The sequence below is a fragment of the Dasypus novemcinctus genome, chromosome 3 (assembly GCF_030445035.2).
Source record: "Dasypus novemcinctus isolate mDasNov1 chromosome 3, mDasNov1.1.hap2, whole genome shotgun sequence".
In the NCBI taxonomy this organism is placed as follows: Eukaryota; Metazoa; Chordata; class Mammalia; order Cingulata; family Dasypodidae; genus Dasypus; species Dasypus novemcinctus.
This window is the reverse complement of record NC_080675.1, coordinates 110,584,202-110,602,463: the sequence shown is the minus strand read 5'-3', so window position 1 is coordinate 110,602,463 and position 18,262 is coordinate 110,584,202. Positions and strand designations below refer to the sequence as shown.

The 18,262-nt window shown below is 44.3% G+C and overlaps 1 protein-coding gene across 1 annotated transcript; it reads right to left on the bottom strand.

The window, feature by feature from the left end:
* Positions 1-727: 727 nt before the first annotated feature.
* THBS1 (thrombospondin 1) lies at positions 728-17,594 on the bottom strand. Its single transcript, XM_004481376.5, has 22 exons — positions 16,772-17,594; positions 16,087-16,183; positions 15,223-15,782; positions 14,313-14,388; positions 13,829-14,028; positions 13,613-13,735; positions 12,476-12,569; positions 10,948-11,121; positions 10,269-10,445; positions 9,852-10,025; positions 9,456-9,583; positions 9,217-9,369; positions 8,546-8,764; positions 7,953-8,060; positions 7,227-7,386; positions 6,953-7,071; positions 5,024-5,258; positions 4,606-4,833; positions 4,136-4,407; positions 3,666-3,763; positions 3,418-3,557; positions 728-2,846 (listed from the first exon to the last, which is right to left on the bottom strand). The coding sequence occupies exons 2-22, from the start codon at positions 16,151-16,153 to the stop codon at positions 2,839-2,841; spliced, it is 3,513 nt and encodes a 1,170-aa protein (XP_004481433.1). The 5' UTR covers positions 16,154-16,183; positions 16,772-17,594; the 3' UTR covers positions 728-2,838.
* Positions 17,595-18,262: the final 668 nt, after the last annotated feature.

Sequence of the window (18,262 nt, the reverse complement as noted above, 5' to 3'; positions counted from 1 at the left end):
GGAAATGAACTGGTCAGTATTCTACAAACAACATTAGCTCATCTGAAATGCAAAGTTTGCTTATTGTAATGCTTTGGCCTTCTTTTCACAAAATAATTTGGTATTTTTACATTTTTTTTCCCTAGATTTCTTTCTAATTCTACATTTCTCTATCGGTTTTTAACCGAAAGTATTACTCATTTTCCAAAAGGGGACGTCTATAATTTTGGCCCAGCTTTCCAAAGACAGTTCCTCTCTTACACATACTTCTGACGCTTCTCCACAACATTCAGTCATGTTGTCCACCCAGTGCTGTCATTCATGGGTCAGAAAATGCAGCCGTACCAGCTACATATATTTTACCCATTTTTTTCCTTTTCATTGCTCCTCTTAGAACAGAACTGGACTTTGAAAAGGAATCAATAAATGACATTTAATGAAATATGAAATTGTATCATTTTGGGGCCTGTGTCTTGGGGGTCATTTCTCTTTTATGTATTTTTAATATGGTAGGCTAATTTATTGTTTAGTTCTTTTATTCAACAAATCTGACCAATGTGTATTCTAAGCTGAGGGCTGAGCAACTCAGTTTTCCTAACTCACATAGGAACATTCACATAGTGAATGTTACTGTTATGTACTGTATATGTATGCATGCTCTATATCACTTTAAGAATGGAATTTTCCCATTCCTCATAAAATAATGCCAGTCGAGAATGAATAAACACAGATACAGTGAGTATAAATATAAATTTCATATGATTTATTGTTATTCCTTGTACATAAGAAACAGTAATATACAACTTACACTGCTTTAGAATGTAAAATGGATAAAAATGTGTACAAAAAAAGCACATTCTTAGAAAAAGGTATTGGCAAATAGTAAAAACTGGGGGGTAAAAAGCAAAAAACAAATAAAAAACGAAACAGAGATAAACCAACAATTCTTCAGTTCAGTGTGCAAACATTTTATAAAAATAGAAATACTAACTCTACTGGCAGTATTTCCTGATAAGTTATTTAAATAGCATATCTACACAATCTGGGATATCTATTCCAATGGCAATGAGAAAATAATTTATAAAAATAAGGCAATGGTATACAAAGAAGATAGAAAAAAAACATAACTTTTAGAAATTGTACTTAACATGTTAATGCTATTTCCTTATTGGGATACTTTTCTGCAAAGAATGTTTATACTATGTACAACATTGACTATTTTAGGTACTACAGTAGCTTTAAGTTTGTTAGACACTTAAACTCTTTCTGCTTGATCCCAAAATTCTTTTCTCAGTCACACAACAAATGAGGTAATATTTGTATAAGTTTCACCTTTGTCATTTCTTTTTGGAAAAATGAAATGCTTTTCTTCTCCCTGGAAATAGGCACAAAGGATGGGGGTAAAACAGTAAAGGCCCCATGGCTTTCTTTGCAATCCAAAAACACTTGTAAATGTACAACCAACTAATTCCACATGGAAAGACATAAAAACAAAGGGGACAAAAAAAGAATCCCAAATCGTTCACTCTAAGCACAAAGTGAAGAGCAGCTTTGTACGCTGTTTCCCTGTGCCATCCTTAGGGGAGATTTGCCGATAAATCTCAATTACCTGATCTCAAACCCTTTCTACACGAAGCCTAAATTCCAGGTAGAACAGAGTTAATAAATAATTTGTATTTACAATCTTACAGTCATAAAGACTCGTAACAAAGATGATACGGATATTCCTTATGCTTCTTCCTGTTCCATGTATGGTCCTTCAGTCAGATCTTCCAGAATAGGTAAAAAATAAATATTTTACATCTTAAAGCATTTATTAAAAACAACAATGACGACAATAAAAACCCACCCTACAGTCCAAAAGAGAATTGGAAAACTCCATGATATTCAGGAATAAAGAGAGAAAAGGAATGTTTTAATTAAGTTGATAATAATTTGTGCCTTTCTAACCATAAAAATATAAGCATGGCTGCCCCTCCTTTGGGAGACAGCCCATGCTCACTGAGATGGTAGGTTTTCTATTTTCCTGCTACATCTGCACAAGCTACATCTGGAATAAAACCAACAATTTAATGTAACCAGGCGATGGCAGTCAGCACTGCCTTACGCTGGTTTAATTCCGAGTCCCTATTCTGGCCACTATAGCAGATATGTAGGGATTGGGGAAGAGGAAGGAAGGAAGTCCAGAAGCTAGTCTTTTCCCTCTCTACCCTGCTTCTATTTAAGTGCCTATTTACATGGGTTAATCAGCTGACAACTGGTCAGCATCATGAAATCCAGCAATATTTTTCAGTCCCCTGAAAATGATTTAGTACCAAACATGTAACAGTTCCTCCATATTTTCTTCATACAATCGTTTCTTGGGTACAAACCCCCACTTCAACCCCCACCCACCACCCCAGTGCTTGGGCCCCTGCTCCCCCTATTCCTGAGGGTGTAAGTCAGGGGTGGTTTTGTTTGCTAAGTCTAATGAGTCCTCCCTTCTCTCACATGCCTGAAAGTGATTTTGAGTCCACTGCTCAGAAATGGCCTCACAAGAGTGTCCCGCTCTGTGAAAGAAGCAGAAAAGAGAAGGCATCTTTCCCACCGAAGCAAGGAGATGTTTTTGCTTTAGAAAAAGCAAAAGCAAACCAAAGTCATTGTTTACATTCTTGGAAGATGTCTTCTCATTAATTGGAGGCCGAAGGCTGAGTCTGCATTTTCTTGAGGCAGGTCACATGTTCTAGGAGTCCATGCTGATGCAAGCAGAGAAAAGAGGACGGCAGGGAGGCGTGATCCTGGGGGTTCTCTCAAGCCCGGGGTGCCCAAAGGTGCAATACTAGCATTGGTTACCAGCAGTCTTCTGATCAAGTCTGATGATTAGGAATCTGTTAAGTAAATAAATAAACTCATAAAGGCATTGTTAATAAATTAACGATCAAGGTATATCCTTACTTTTATAATGAAAAAGCATAACTGAAGACAATTCAAGCACATTAACATTTAATTTGATTAGATGACAATGATGCTAGGAGACTGTCATGACAATCTTCCAGAACCTATGCTGCACTGCACTGTGAAAGACAAATAATTTGTGCTGTAATGGCATGAATAAATATTAAAGCAGTGGTTAAAGAGACATGAACATGTAAAATTTTAAAGAAAGGTATCAGTCATAAATGTGCTCTACATTGGACAGGCATGTGGCAGTGGTTTACCTTTCACTGTGAAAAGCACAGAGACTGCTAAGCAGATTAATATTAATAATGAAGCAGGATTTCATAAGCCACACTTTATAGGCATTATTTCATTTTTATCATCATGTTCTCAAAAGCAAAATATAAATATAGCTCTGTATCTAAGATAGCCTTTAAATCAGACTTATCCATAATTGGCATTCTCGAGATTGGTCTTAATTACAGATGTCGACTGCACCTTAACAGGAAAAATTGCTCCTACCTCTGCATTCATATTTCAGGTCGGAGAAGAACACCATTTCTTGAGAGAAGACAAACATCCCTAGCCTACCACCAGCATAGGTTTTGTCATAGATGGGTCCTGAGTCAGCCATGATTTTCTTTCCTTCATACATCACCACTCTGCAGGAAAAAAAAAAAACCTCTTTAGTGACATACCTACTTTTTGGTCTCCTTCTCACCAGAGCCCATCAGCATCACCATAAGTGAAATTTATTCGTGCAATCTTACCTAATGAAGCCGGTCTTTGGCCTGTGGCTGAGACGCCATCTGTAGGCGGTAAAATCTTTCCAGCCTATGTGACGAGGGTCATGCCACAGGGTTCGTACCTGAAGGAAAAGGAAAAGGAAAATGAAAGGCTGGAACAGAGATCCATCATGAGGAGATGTGTGTTTAATTCCACAACAAAGAAATGTTTCAGAAGTACCAGGATGACCTAAATTAGAAGGCTACAGTGTAGAAATTTTTTTCCAGCACTTCCTTCATTTGATGTGTGCCTTTAAAGTACATACATACAAAGCAGAAAAAGAGAAGGGAAAGGAGTTTTGGTTGAAGAGACTGAAACTGCCTTTGGATCTGAAGGGTAACACATGCCTGGCATGTTTCTATCTAGGATGTCCTGTTGGCAATCTTAGCTAAAGCACACAGGGCTAACTGAGAACGCATCGATTCTCCTCCTTCTTTATGGTACTATTTCTTACCTGGCCAGGAGTGTTTCCTGTGTGCCACAGAGCATTCCGCAGGTGCTCGCCAGGCCCTGTGGTGGAGTTCACGACTTTCACAGAAAGGCCTGAGTACCCCTGAGCCCTTGTGGGGTTGGTGTCCCAATAGGACTGGGTGACCTGCTTCCACATCACAACATAGAAGCGGCTGCTGGACTGGTAGCAAAACACAAATCCAGCGTAGTCGTCATCCCTCTCAGTGTTGATGAAGAACGTGCCACTGAAGTCCACAGCATTGAACTCATCATAACCTGGAAGAGGGGGCCAGACCCCAGGTTAAAACCTGCAGCCTTCAGAAGGTTCTCTATTTCCAGGGATCCTTAGTGCTATGCTAAGGATAGGCTAGCACAAGGGCTATGATACAGACACATGCAGCCACCGGGGTTTTATTTGCTTCTTTTCCCACACTTGCACTAATCAGCCTTTTGGTCTAAGAATTCATGACTCACCAACAGCAAGCCCAGGATCACAGTTGACAGTCTGGACGAGTTCTTTGCCCTGATGGCGCACAACCCAGTTAGGATCATTTTGGGATGTCCCTTTGGGATCTAGAGGAATCATCTGGAATCGGCGGAAATCGGTCTCACTGATATCAACATTCTCAGGACAGATGTCATCGATGTCTGGCACATTGTCATGGTCGAAATCATCTTTGCAAGCATCACCTCGCCCATCACCTAAGGTCAAAAAGGCAAGAGTTTAGTGAAATTCTGAAATCCTATACCGTTGGTGTCAAATTCACTATCTTGCCAAAGTGGCATCAATTTCCTCATCTTCTCAAATGCATTCAGCTTCATTTTAATTTCCTGAATCTAGATAGCCACTCGGTTTCAGTTACGTTCTTAAAAAGTGGCTCAGCTGACTTACCATCAGAGTCCTTCTGGTCAGGATTGGGCACAAGCCTGCAGTTGTCTCTGTCGTCAGGAATTCCATCATTGTCATCGTCGTGGTCGCAGGCATCACCCTTGCCATCTTTGTCATGGTCGGCCTGGTTGGCATTGGGCACGTAGGGACAGTTGTCCAGGTTGTTCTGGTGGCCATCTTCATCAATATCCTGATTGTTGTCACAGGTGTCTCCAATGAGGTCTGAGTCAGAGTCCAGCTGACAGAGGGGAAATAAAAGGAGGGTGAATTGAAGTATAAATTATTAATGTTGAAGATAATGTGCTCTGACAACAGGGAAAATTCTCCAAAATTTGATATGCTCAGTGGGATTTCATGTCTATTTATATACTGTTGCACAAAGAAAGGAATATTAATATTTAAATTTTAAAAGTTTATTGATTTTCACTTTCATATGAAAATTTGAAAAGGGAGATTTGAGTTTTTTTTAATATAAAGTTTGCTAAATAAAATTAAATAACGTTATTTAGTCACACAGGGGAGAATGAAATATTAACTGCTTGTATCTTAATGTGAAATGAAATCCTAAGGGTAAATTTTATTTTCCATTGAAGTGTTCAATGGTAAAATGGTTGACATGTAAACTTCTTTTCTAGGTCATTAAAATCATGGAAAAATGGCACTGTTTTCTGTATACCCTGTCTGTGCATATTCTAATATGTACGGGAGGAATCAATTATTTTGTTCTCTTTTTAGGCATTTGGTTTCTTATGTATCTCATCCTTAAGGACTATTACCAGCAGGTGTGGATAAAGTCAAAACTAAATTTTTCAAACCTGTTTTTGTCAGTGTGCTTTAACATTATCCAATATGTGTGGGATGTGTGGGTACTGTTTATACACAAACTGGAACTTTTCTTACCAGTGTTTATGCTCTTTGTAAGTAAGATTTTAACGTAAGGATTGAATTTTGTTATATATTTGATTACAAACTGAGGACTCAAACATTTATGTTGTGAGGTTAAATGATACTGAAGTTTAATTTATGCTAAGACCCAAGTTCAAAATAGATGACCCCAATGCTATCTGATCCGCAAAATTATCTCAGAGCAAAACTGTCTTAGATGACTTAAGCTTCCCAGCTATGGCCAAAGGCTATTCATCCTGTTGCTTTTTGCTTGACAGAAACTCACAAAAGTACATATTAGGAGGGAGAAGCTGGACTTCTTATTTCTTTAAGCTTAGAAAATAAAAATATTCCTAATTTTATAAAGCAGGTTTCTAAGCTCCCAGAATGATACATTCTGTGGGGAAAAACTGCTGTTTTCACTTTCATCCCTAGAAAATAATGATTGGCAATTATACAAAATAAGAAATAATTCTAGACATGGGAACTGTTCTGGTGAATGTCTGTAGCACTCCCTAGCATGGGTCGAGAATGACCTATTTGTAATGCCAACATTTTTAAAGAATATCATATAAACAGGATTTCTCCAGATTTTGGAAGTACTTTTAGTTTGATGATTTTCTTACACCAGATTATATCAATAGCCATGAAAATGTCTGTTTATTTTGCTTAACCAGACATTTGTTATTATTATTATTTTCTAGTTCTTAGTCTTACCTATGATTAATACTATTGTACAACTGTCAGTCACAACCTCCTGGTTAGTATAATTTATCTTAGTTAGAATCAATGATAGATCATGCTGAGCAAGTGAAATGGAACCTTCTTGTTGAAGATAAGATTAAAGATTCGAGATCCTTATGCTAAAGATCAATGGGACTATTTGCTAGGAGCGCAAATCAGATGAATTGTTTACCTGAAAATATTGCAATTGGCTATGAGAACACTGAGAAGCATGGTAATGAAAGTGTTTGAACTCTATTTAACTCATTCTTTAAAGTCCTAAAAAGGGACAGTCCAATACTTTGCTGAAAGGAGCCCACTTACCTGATCTGGATTGTGTTCCAAGGGGCAGTTATCACACTGATCCCCAACCCCATCCATATCAGTATCCCTTTGGTCAACGTTGTACACATACTGGCAGTTGTCTCTCTCATTGAGGATACCTGCAAAGAACAGGGCACAAATAAGAGCTGGGCTCTTGAGCCTTGAATGCTTCGACCTAGTTACATACTCAAGGCCAGGAATAAAGAGAAGTGATTTGAAGGCCAAGCATGTTCACCACCAATTATGGGCCTGCTGCAGTCAGGGGAGGGCTTACCATCTCCATCAATGTCTGCAGCACAGGCATCTCCTTCCCCATTGTTGTCTGTATCAGCCTGATCCGGGTTGTGGTTGTAGGGACAGTTGTCACAGCGGTCTCCCACATCATCTCTGTCATAGTCATACTGGGCTGGATTGTAATGGAATGGACAGTTGTCCTGCAAAGAGAAGAAATGGAGCCCTTTACATACACTACCAGTGACACCTGCTTAAGCATAAACCACATGCATAATATACAAATAAAACTGCAAAAATCTGAAATAATTTTCTGGCTAGTGGATATACCGAGTACTCATTATACAATGCTCACTGCAAAAGTTAAAGGCCAGAACACAATGAATGAAAAGTAGATTCCTGTCAGTGATAAGTCATTGAGATGTAAAATATAATATAATTATAGGTCTCAGTATATCCAAAGTAAATTCTACTGTAATTTGGATATGACATTTAAAGCAAACCTAGGGAGCAAAGTGTTTATACATTGTGTTTTCTTTGTCAAATGAGGAAGAAAAAGGTTGTCATGAAAATAATAATCCTTATTATCTTGGAAGCATCTGTGTCCTGAAACCACTGAAACACAATGAATAATTTCTAATTATGCTGTACCTCCACTTGGGATACTTTCCCAAAACCTTGCAAGGTCCTTGAATCAAAGCATAATAGGCTAATAGGCTGTTGCTGTCTACAAAAGATGAAAGGAGACTGGAAAACATTTTGTTTTTACCCTATCATCTGGAATTTTATCATTGTCATCATCGTCATCACAGGCATCACCGATTCCATCTTTGTCATAGTCTTCCTGCCCTGAATTGGGAAGGTTGGGGCAATTATCCTAGGAAAGAGAAGACGCACATTACAGCTACAGTTTGCATTCCCTCTGCTTAGCACACACACAAGGGAGTACACCCAGATATTCTAAACCGAAAAAGAATGGAATGCCGCTCTGTAATAGCATATACTTTTTATGGGTAGGGCAAATATTAAACTTTTTAGGATTATATATATATAGAATTTGTATAAACCCTCAGGCTTTATAGAGGCTATAGACAAATCATACTCTGTTGGTACTTGGTAGAATAGTGAACATTGTTTAGACAAAAGAAATCAACTGTGGAATGCAGTCACCAAAAGGACCCACCTCATTGATGCTGTTGGTGCCATATGATTTAATATTAATGAGAGTTAGTGCTGCTCTGCCTTTGGGTGAGTTAATCTTTTAGTCATTTTCAAACTAAACAATTAAAGTCCCTTAGCATTTCTTTTCATAAGGCAATGCTAACATCTTTGTGAAGGCACAGGAAGGAAGCTGGTTTTTACCTTTTTGCAGTGGTAAGTTGCATTGGCCACACAGACCAGGTTTTCATTGGGCCAGCCGTCGAGGTCCGTGTCCTCCCCGCAGATGATGCCGTTGCCAGCGTAGCCAGGCTTGCACTCGCAGCGGTACATGGGGTCACTGTAATGGCCCAGGTAGTTGCACTTGGCGTTCTTGTTGCAGTCGTGTGTCCCATCTGTGCAGGGGTTGCGAGGCTTGCACACCTGAGAGTACAACAACCTGATGTTAAGTCGATGTTTCCTAGTTTCCTGGATACCTTGTTTCCCAGGTACCATGGATGCAAGAAGTAGTGAGATCTCTCATATCTTAGACAGAGGGCCATGTAAATAATTCAGCCCCTGAGGACGTCCAGGTTACAGGCTGACACTGTATGTTTGTTTTTCTTGAACTTACTCAGAATCTAGATATTTTCAAGTCCATCTACTTGCAACATATTCCAGAGCAGCATTTTCAAATGTGGTATGTGGTGGGGTATTTCTCCCTGGCAGGATTTACCATGGATTTTTCTAGTCATGTTTCTAAAACTAAATTGTATATTTGCCCCGCCTCCCGTTTTTGTGTGTGACAGGTCTGAAATTATGTTCCCCCATTCCCTGGTGGTTTCAGTGAAGGGCACTGCTACTCCATTCCAGTCTACCAGCCTCATCTACTGTACCTGTTTGTTGGCAGTGGCATGTTCAATGCCCCGGCCGTAGGGCTGTGAGCCAGTGAAGCGAGGTGGGCAGGGCAGGCAGTTGTAGCCGGGGTCTGAGTTCTTACACATGTGCTCTCCATTGTGGTGGAAGCAGGCATCAGGTACTTCTTTGCACTATGGGAGAAATCACAGTTAGCCCTAAAGTTTAAAAAATATTAGCTGCTTTCCTAGATCCAGTAACTGAGCAATCAGTTCCTCACCTCATCAACATCTTCGCACTGGACACCATTTCCACTGTAACCAGGGGGGCAAGCACCGCATTTCCAGCTGCCATCGGGGTAGCTGGTACACTTGGCACCGGCAAAGCAGGGGTTGGACAGACATCCATCTGAGACAAGGCGAGAGAGACAGGCAAATGGTTTGTCTAAACCGTGGTTTCTGTCATGCCAGTCACTTATAAAACAATACAGCATGAGATACTGTAGGGTTTATGTAGCTGATTATGTCTTTAGATTATACTCATAGTCTATCTGCATTTTAGAGTAATCAAATCACTCAGGATACTCAAAGCCAGAACCACCTCGAATGCTGATTGTGGCATTCGGTTAAATGGGAAGCTCCTAAAAGTATTTTTTCCCCTGGGCTCTACAGCTCACCAATTGGACAATCCTGCTTGTTGCAGATCTGGTTTTCCGTCACGTCACCAATGCAGTCCTTGCCTCCAAACTGGGGTGTGGGGTTGTTGCAGAGCCGGCTACGTTGCTGCACCCCTCCTCCACAGGTGACAGTGCAGATGTCCCACAGTGACCAGGGACCCCAGCCTCCATTGACTGCAAGAAAATGAACCACACGCAGAGTGAAGACTCTCCTAAGGCTGTTCAAGAAACCTCTGCTACCCTGACACATGGAAAAAGTGTTCAGGAAGAGGCGAGTTTTCTGTTTTTCATTAAAAGAAGCTGCTGAGCATGCAGGATTTTGCTTGTTTGTTTCTCTAGTCATCTTCCCCCTCCGTGACTCTCTGAACTGTAGGCCTCAGCTGCCAGGGAAGCAGCCTGTGCCGGGCTCACACTTACTTGGGCAGGCGTCTTTCTTGCAGGCCTTGGTCTCTCGAGCTTCACCTTCACATGGTTTCCCGTTCATCTGGGGGCTGGGAGAGTTGCAGAGCCGGATCCTTGTGATCACACCATCACCACATGTCACAGAACATGACGACCATGGGGACCAGTGGCTCCAGCCGCCGTCCTGTTTAACTAGAGTGCAGAGCTGATGGTCACAAATGGGACTGCCTAGAGCAAGGCTAACAGAAACCCCCTTTGGGGCACAGAGAAATATTTTCTGGACACAAATAAGAGCAACTAAGTCCAGTATGCAGTAGAAATTGGCTCGTGGCACATGTCCAAATGTTAACAGGGAATGTCTCTACCAGGACAGACAGAAAATGGTTTGGTGGCTTTGTGGGTTGCTGTCAATAAAGTAACCTAACATTGACAGGGTGCTCAGCATGGGCTGGGCGCTATGCTAACTGCTCTATGTGTTCTAGCTAAATATAATCCTTGAAAACACCCCCATCTATTAAGTACTATTGGTATCTCCGAGACGGTATGCTGTGCTCTAGGTCGTATGACAAATAGTAGAATTTGAATTTGGATCCAGAGACTTGAGAACCTGCTCTCTGAAGGCTATAGTCCCCTTTTGGTGATGCCCATAAGGACAGGTCAGTTCTCCACATTCCTAAGTGGCCAAGATGCTTACATCGCTTATCACACTCCTGAATGTGGCAGGTGCGCGTCTGAACTGAGGAGCCCTCGCATAGATTGCTGAGTCTATCGCAGGAGCGGCCACGCTGCTGGACTCCATTGCCACATGTCACGGAGCAGGAGGTCCATTCTGACCATGGAGACCAGCCATCGTCCGCAGAATCGCTGGCTGCAAGGGAAGGAGAGACTCACTTAGTGCGTGATCATTAAAACAAGCTATTTCTTCAGGATTTTTTTCCCCTGCCAGAAGGTGAAAAGCATTATATTTCTTCGGCAGATAGCCAGGTGGGCCCTGATGAGCCTTCTTACAGTGTGCGTTCTATTCATTGCTTCCACCTTTCTCCTCTCTCAGCATGTCAAATGAGTTATTTTTTCCTGACTTAAGATACCTGGGTAGGCACTGCAAGTGTCAGGCTTCCAAGAATACTTGAGTAAGGCAGCTTATATGGTCACTGCTGGCTTTCAGAGGAGCTGCAGACCATGAATTTGACAGATCAGCTTGAAGGCAGCTGAGCTGCTGTTGGCTCTGCCTGCCTCCAACTAGGTCAAAGGTTGCTCCTCTCAGCCTAGCGTTTTAGGCCTCCTCTGCACTGTTTCCACAAGCAGAGAATGTGTTTGTTTACCGTCTTCCCAGGCACCATGACTGCAATCACAACTAGCTGTATCAGACAGAAAAACTTGTTTTCTTTTGTCATCAGGCAGAAGTTTTTCTAACAATCCCTGATTCAAGTTCAGATCTCTGCTAGCTCCCAGTTAGCTTTGTTTCCTTCAGCTCACACCTCCAGTGAATGCCAATCGAAAATGGATATACAAGTGATCCTTACAATGCCAGTAACTGTAACGTGACTCTTGGATGGGCTATTCTGAGCTGTGGCCAGTTGTTTTTTGTTTTTTTTTAGTTTTTAATTTGTGTGTGTGTGCATGTATGTGAAGGGCAAATGCTACTTTTTCCTTAGTTATACTGAATTATTTTTATGACTTGTACCCACATTAAATATTATCTCAGCAAAGTGATTAATTTATACTGACAACAAAAACCAGGGATAGGGTGCCATGGGACAATGTAGTGCCTTATTTCTTTTAGTGCCCTGAAACCCAAACTGTTGTTATTCTGTCAGACTTCCTGGGATCCCTGCAGATAAAATGGAAAAAACTCTAAGGCCCAATTAAGTCTGATGCTTACACTATAAGCCTATCGATATCTTTGGCACAGTCAACTTAAAGCTATTATCGCTACAAACTCATCTCTCCTTTCCTTAAAACATAAAATCAGATCAATAAGCTATACCAAGGTCATTATTGTCTATGCCATAATCCAAATGGGTAATTGAGATTCAGTCATAATGGAATTTTTGCTCTATTACAGCAGACAAGCTGTCAGTTAGCTGGCTGTTGCAGCAAGAAGTTGAATTAAAACACATGATGAGGAAGGCAGATGGTTCCACTGTTGTGTTCAGCTGTCTAGGATATATGTAGAGTCGACCTAGTCACCCAAGAATGGTCAGGCGGTTTTAGGAACTTACGCCAACACCGCGGGCAGCATTCTCCATCAGGTACTGTGGCATTGGAGCAGGGCATAATGGGGCAAGATACTTTTTTGCAGATGGTAACTGAGTTCTGCAGAGAAAGAATGAGGGAAATAAGCTACTAAGCATATTGCAAACAACTTTACACACTAAAAAGTTTCAATTATGAGCTGAAACCTGGTCAGGGCTGTACATTTTCTAGTGGAATGACTAAGAGAAGACCTGTCTCTGTCTCTTTAATGGAAGATCTGTTTGTGGCTACCACTATCACAGAGACAATTCTGGTACAAGTGACTTGTCATTCCTTAGAGAGTTCTTTCTTAATCGCTACTCGGTCAATCGTAGAAGTTACAGCATGAATTTACCCAAGGGGAACCGCCATACATGGGTCAAATCTATTAAGCTACATCTGAAATCAAACAAAACTCAGCTGGGGCTTTTTAATTTTATATATTATCTTCAGGGGGAAAATAAGGTCTATAAGCATTTTTTCTTTTTATCCATAATTCTGGCTTTAAATTATACTGGAGAAGAAGAGGAATTTAATGAAGTTGGGACCCAGATCCAGCAATCTGATTTTTATCTAAATGAAACTTTGCTCTTTGAGCCAGGAAAATCCCCAACCACACACGCCACTGGTCTGGGGCACAGTGAAGCACAGAAGCTAGAGTGAAGCACATACCACAGGCAGTGCCATTTGAGCTAAATAGACAGGTATGTCCTAACAATGTGGGGCTAAGTGATTTCAACAATAACCTGAACTGTTTCAAAAGAATCTTCGTGGGATAGCTGAATATAAATCAAGGAATAAAAAAAGGAATGTTCCAACAAGGCTTTGTTTACCTGATATTCAACACTTAGCCTTTGATTTAAAGCAGGTAAGTTATTCAGATGTTTTAGCAGATTTGTTTTCTTAGATACTTAGCCTGGGGTACAGTTAACACTTGAAAACTTTCCCAAGAGTTCAAAGAATTTATGAATGTTATAACTGCATCTCTAAAAAAAAAAAATCCACTTTGGTATCAGACCATTGAACATAAAAAGAATTTATGTGGCCCTTTGGGTATTCCTCCAGAGACTGTGACTTCAAATACATGCTATCAGTTCTTACTTGAGTTTATAAAGATCTCTTACCTGGCAGCGGCATTCAGTGCAGCTATCAACAGTCCATTCATCATTATTCTTATACTGAACTCCGTTGTGATAGCAGAGGGGAGGTCTCCTGAGCTCATTGGCCAACTCTTTATTCTCTTCAGTCTAAAAGAGGGAGACAGATCATTATTCATTTGGGCTCATCTGTGAGTAGCCTTCCAGGGCTCACGCTGTGGGGCAGGGGTAGAGACTACTGACCACTTTGCGGATGCTGTCCTGAAGTGTGGTCACGATAGTGCGCAGGCCCCGGAGCTCCAGGACCATGTTGGACAGCTCAGCACAGGAGATGCCGCAGATGGCTTGCAGATCTTTTGTTTTGTGGCCAATGTAGTTAGTGCGGATGGCAGGGCTGGAACCATTCACCACGCTGTTGTCAAGGGTGAGGAGGGCATTGGTAGCTGCCAAGTAAAAGAAATGAAGAAAGCAATAGAAGATCTTCAAACAGATGCTTTCACAGCCAGTCCCTAGAGTTGTTAGAAAAGGCATCCCATTTGAGGTGAAGGATGCAGGTGGAGGGGATGCATGTGTGTGGAATACCCTTTGAGGTCACTTTTGTACACCTCCTAACCAGGATACCCAGGGACAATTTATGTACAATCACCATTGCCTTGGTTTCTCAGCTGGTGGTGTGAAATTCCTCCCTTGCTTTCCCCATATGCCCTTAAAATAGAAGGGTACTCACAGCTGGAACAGCCTTTGTTCCTGAGGATGTCTTCTGGTGTGGTCCCAAAGACAAACCTCACATTTTGCAGCACCCCCTGTGGGCAGAAGATACACATTACTTGTAGAATATTGTGGGAGAAAGGGAGCTATTTATGCTAGCAAAAGCACACAATAGATGTTCTACAAGTTTTAAAGAGCTCCATTTAAGATCTCTATGTCAAAACAACCCACCAACATAAATTGCCAACCAACTTCAAAATCTTGATTGTGCCTTCTGCCAAGTCTTTAGTATTTTACAAAGAATTCAGTTATCAGCCGACTTGGGAAAACAGGAAATGGAATCTGATACTAAGCCTGGAGGATATAATGGCACTCTCCAGTGTCAAAGAGGTAAATATGGGCGTTTCAAGGCCAGAGTTGCAAAGATCTAGAGGTTAAGGCAAGGAAGAAGCAGCAGCACATAAGCGCCCCTTCTGTTTTAAGTTATTTGATACTGGCTGCATCCCCAGGAGAAATCAAATAGCAAAGTGATATTTATTCTGCCTGTACAAACTATTTCAAGCAATATCAAAATTGGTGGAATGCAACTGAAATAAGTGATTTTCTTGAGGTGAACATAAGGAGTATCTAATGTTTAACAGGCTGCCGTTACAGAAAAACACATTTCTTGTTTCCTTTAATGGTTTTCTAAGTGTGGTTCCCTGACCAGGTGATCAGTATCACCTGGAACTTGTTAGAAATGGAGACCTGCTGATTCAGAAACTCCTTCAGAGGATTCTGATGCTCCCGAAAGTTTGAAAACCACTGCTTTAGTCTATGAAGACTATTTCCTGTACTGGAAGCCCCTTCCCTGCCTGCCACAGCCCTCCTGTCAGGTCACCTGGCAGTAGACAATTCCACGGACCAGGGGCTCAGAGAAAAGGCCTCACCTGGAAATTGTCCTTGGCGTCCCCCTTTGCGATGCGAAGCCTTGCAATGCTGGCCAGGTCCCTGGTGAAGATGCTTTGGATGGGGACATCCAGCTCAGCATTTTCCATCTTCTCACAGTCGATGTAGAGCTGGGCCCTGTCCTCCTGCACAAACAGGGTGATGCTCTTCCACTGGCCGGTCGCCAGGAGCACGTCTTCCACCGACACCACTTGCTGCTTCCCCTGCACCGTCAGCCTCAGGTCCAGGGTGCCCGCCTTGCCGTTGGAGACCACGCTGAACACCTGGCCGGAGTGGTCTTTCCGCTCCAGGGCCAGCAGCGTGCCTCGAGTCTTCTTCATCTGCCTCAGGGAGGCCAGGAGCAGGAAACCTTTCTCTGCCCGCACGGCATCCACTAGGTCTTGGAACTTATCATCAGGCACAGGGGGGATCAGGTTGGCATCCTCAATGCGGAAAGCTGGGCTGGAGGGGTCAGGGCCCTTCACCAGTCGACGCCCTGACCCCTTGCGGGCAGCCCCGGTGAGCTCAAAGATGTCAAACACGCTGTTGTCTCCCCCAGACTCTGTTAGGCAGGAGCAGGACACACGGTGAGCTTACTTGGCTGGGGTCAGGGTGGGAAGGGGAGGGCTCAACTCTGAACAGTGGGGCCAGAGGGGCAACCACTGAGAGAACTGAATAAACCCGTGGTTAAGAGGGGGCTGTATCCTGACGTTCAGTCAGGGCCGGGGTTAAAACAGCTGGCAGACTGCACATGGGAGGGCACCCCTACGTAGGCAAACTTGGTGTTGCATTACAGCAGGCACAGCTGGCGTAACCAGCACCTCCTCTTCCGCCCTCCTCCCTCTGAAGGTATTACACAGACTCACCTGGAATACGGTTGGCATCACACACATGCAACAGGAGCAGGACACTGAGTCCCCAGGCCAGCCCCATGGTGGAGCTGGTTTGTGCCCGCGGGGAAGCCTGCAACAGCAAGTACAGAGCCCAAGGTCAGAGACAGGGAAGCAGAGGAGGTCCGTGAAAACTGGAGCTGGGCGCTGGGTCGGTCCGCTGGGGAAGCCCTCGTTGGCCTCACCTTTGCTGGGATGAGGGAAGCTACAGAATTTACTTTTCTGAGGGCATTCTGAAGAAAAGGGGAGGATGGGGTCAGGGAATTGTGATTTTTTACAGTATGGGGGACAGTGGCCAACAGTCTGGGGACTTGGGAAGTCCAGGGTAGACGGCAGGAGCGGGAGATTTATTTGGGGGAGCAGGGAGGGTACAGGGAAGAAGAGACTCTTTCCTTGAAGACCGACAGGGGTTTAGACAGGGCTTGGAGAATAGAAGGAAACGTTGGCGTGTCCTGACTGGAAATGGAAGGCTGGAGAGGATGGCTCTGGAGCTCCCCCACCCCGGAAAGAGCCCCCCTGCGGCCGGCAGGGCCAGGATGGGGAAAGCGAAGGGGTCTGAGGAAGAGATCTGGGAAGGCCCCGAGGGGCTGTCTGAAACCTCAAGTTCGACGGTGGATGGCCAGGGGCGAGCTGGTCCTCTGTGGCCGCGGGGCGCGCTCACCTGCGTGGAGGCGGGTGCAGCGGAGAAAGTGGCGGTGCCAGGAGCCCAGACGCCGCAGAGTCCTGGAGAGGCGCTGGGGCCGGCGGTGTGCGCGACGAGGCGGAGACAGAAGTCGGAGGCTGCACCCGGACAGTTCGCAGGAGCCCCGAGTTCGCTGCCAGGTTCGGGTGCAGTGGCTAGAAAGGCGGAGGAGCCGCGCGCCTTTAAAGGGTCGTTCACATTCCAGGGGATTTCTCTGGCCAATCGGCGGCGGCCGAGCAGGAAGCGGGGGGAGGGGGGACCCGGGTTCTCTCTCCGCCTCCGCGCCCCCCTCCCCCGCTGCCGGGCGCACAACTTTCCAGCTAGAAAGAGAAGAGGGGGAGGCGGGGGACGGGCAGGGGGGCCGCGGAGGAGCACCGTAACTTCTCCGAAAAATAGGTGCTCGCCCACGCAGCTTGGCGCGCACAGGCTCAGACTTTGGCTCTTGCGCCACTCGGGCCCGACGCGTTGTGAGCATCCCGGGCAGCGACTGGCTTTGGCGACCCACCCCAGGACCCTTAGGGGACATTCAGGCCAACTCGTCTGCCTGAGTGCCGGGGCAGTGGCTGAGGGGCGGATACTTTTGGAGATGGACCCCGTTTTGTGTGTGCGCGCGTGTTTAAAGCCTGACGGTAAATGGGACCGTGAGAGAACCAGTCGTTAAAGAAATTGCCTCTTGGTTACTTACGGACCAGCATCCACCCCGGCCGCCCGGGTCGGGGACTGATGGGCGGCGAGCTTCGCGCCACGATCCTACCCTCGCCGCCCCCCACCTCCCGCCTCGCGCCCCACGCCTGCCCTTCCCCTCACCCACTAAGGGAGGTGACTGCGGTGTCGCGCTGGGACAGCAGGGGCGATGTGCAGAACTCGCCTTGGCCCCGCGGGACCCACACACTTTCCTGCAGCTGCGGCCCTAGTCCCGGCGCCGCTCGCCGCTCGGAATTGCTCCCGCGCGTCCCCCGCCTGCCGCTTGGAGGCGGTATGCGTATTCGGATCAGGGGGACTGGAGGGGACAGTTTCTTTCTAGTCAGGAATTTTAAGGAAATATATTCTCATCCAGTTCCCTCAAGCGAAAAATGAAATTGTGTCTTGAAAAACAGTTTTTGTGCCCACTCGTGCTTCTTAACGTGACTCCTGGTTGGAGAATTTGCAGAACCGTCTGGCTCCAGCTTCTTACTCTATTTACAGAGCAGACCCACAGAGTAATAAATTACCCTCTGCCTATCATTTTATTTCCCCCCTTTCTCGCTTAACGTTCTTTTCATTTTTCGGCTTCTGAAGCCGAGGTGTGGGTTACATTTCTGTGGGTGCACACATTGCCATGAGCGCTGCAGCCTAATGTTTCTGTCACTGGAAGTCTGGTCTCCAAGCACTGTCCCAAGCCAGCATGACTCCAGCTGCCTGGAATTCCATTCATCTCTTTGGGTTGGGACGTCAGCAGCCACTACTTCCCCTGCTGCGGTCCTGCGCTAT

What these genes read in the sequence shown, in the direction of transcription:
- THBS1 (XM_004481376.5), bottom strand. Translation starts at nt 16,153, where the DNA reads ATGGGGCTGGCCTGGGGACTCAGTGTCCTGCTCCTGTTGCATGTGTGT. An exon ending in ACGCCAAGGACAATTTCCAG is followed by an intron (nt 14,389 to 15,222) that starts GTGAGGCCTTTT and finishes TTCTGCCCACAG; the next exon opens with GGGGTGCTGCAAAATGTGAG. An exon ending in ATAAAATTCCAGATGATAGG is followed by an intron (nt 7,387 to 7,952) that starts GTAAAAACAAAA and finishes TTCTCTTTGCAG; the next exon opens with GACAACTGTCCATTCCATTA.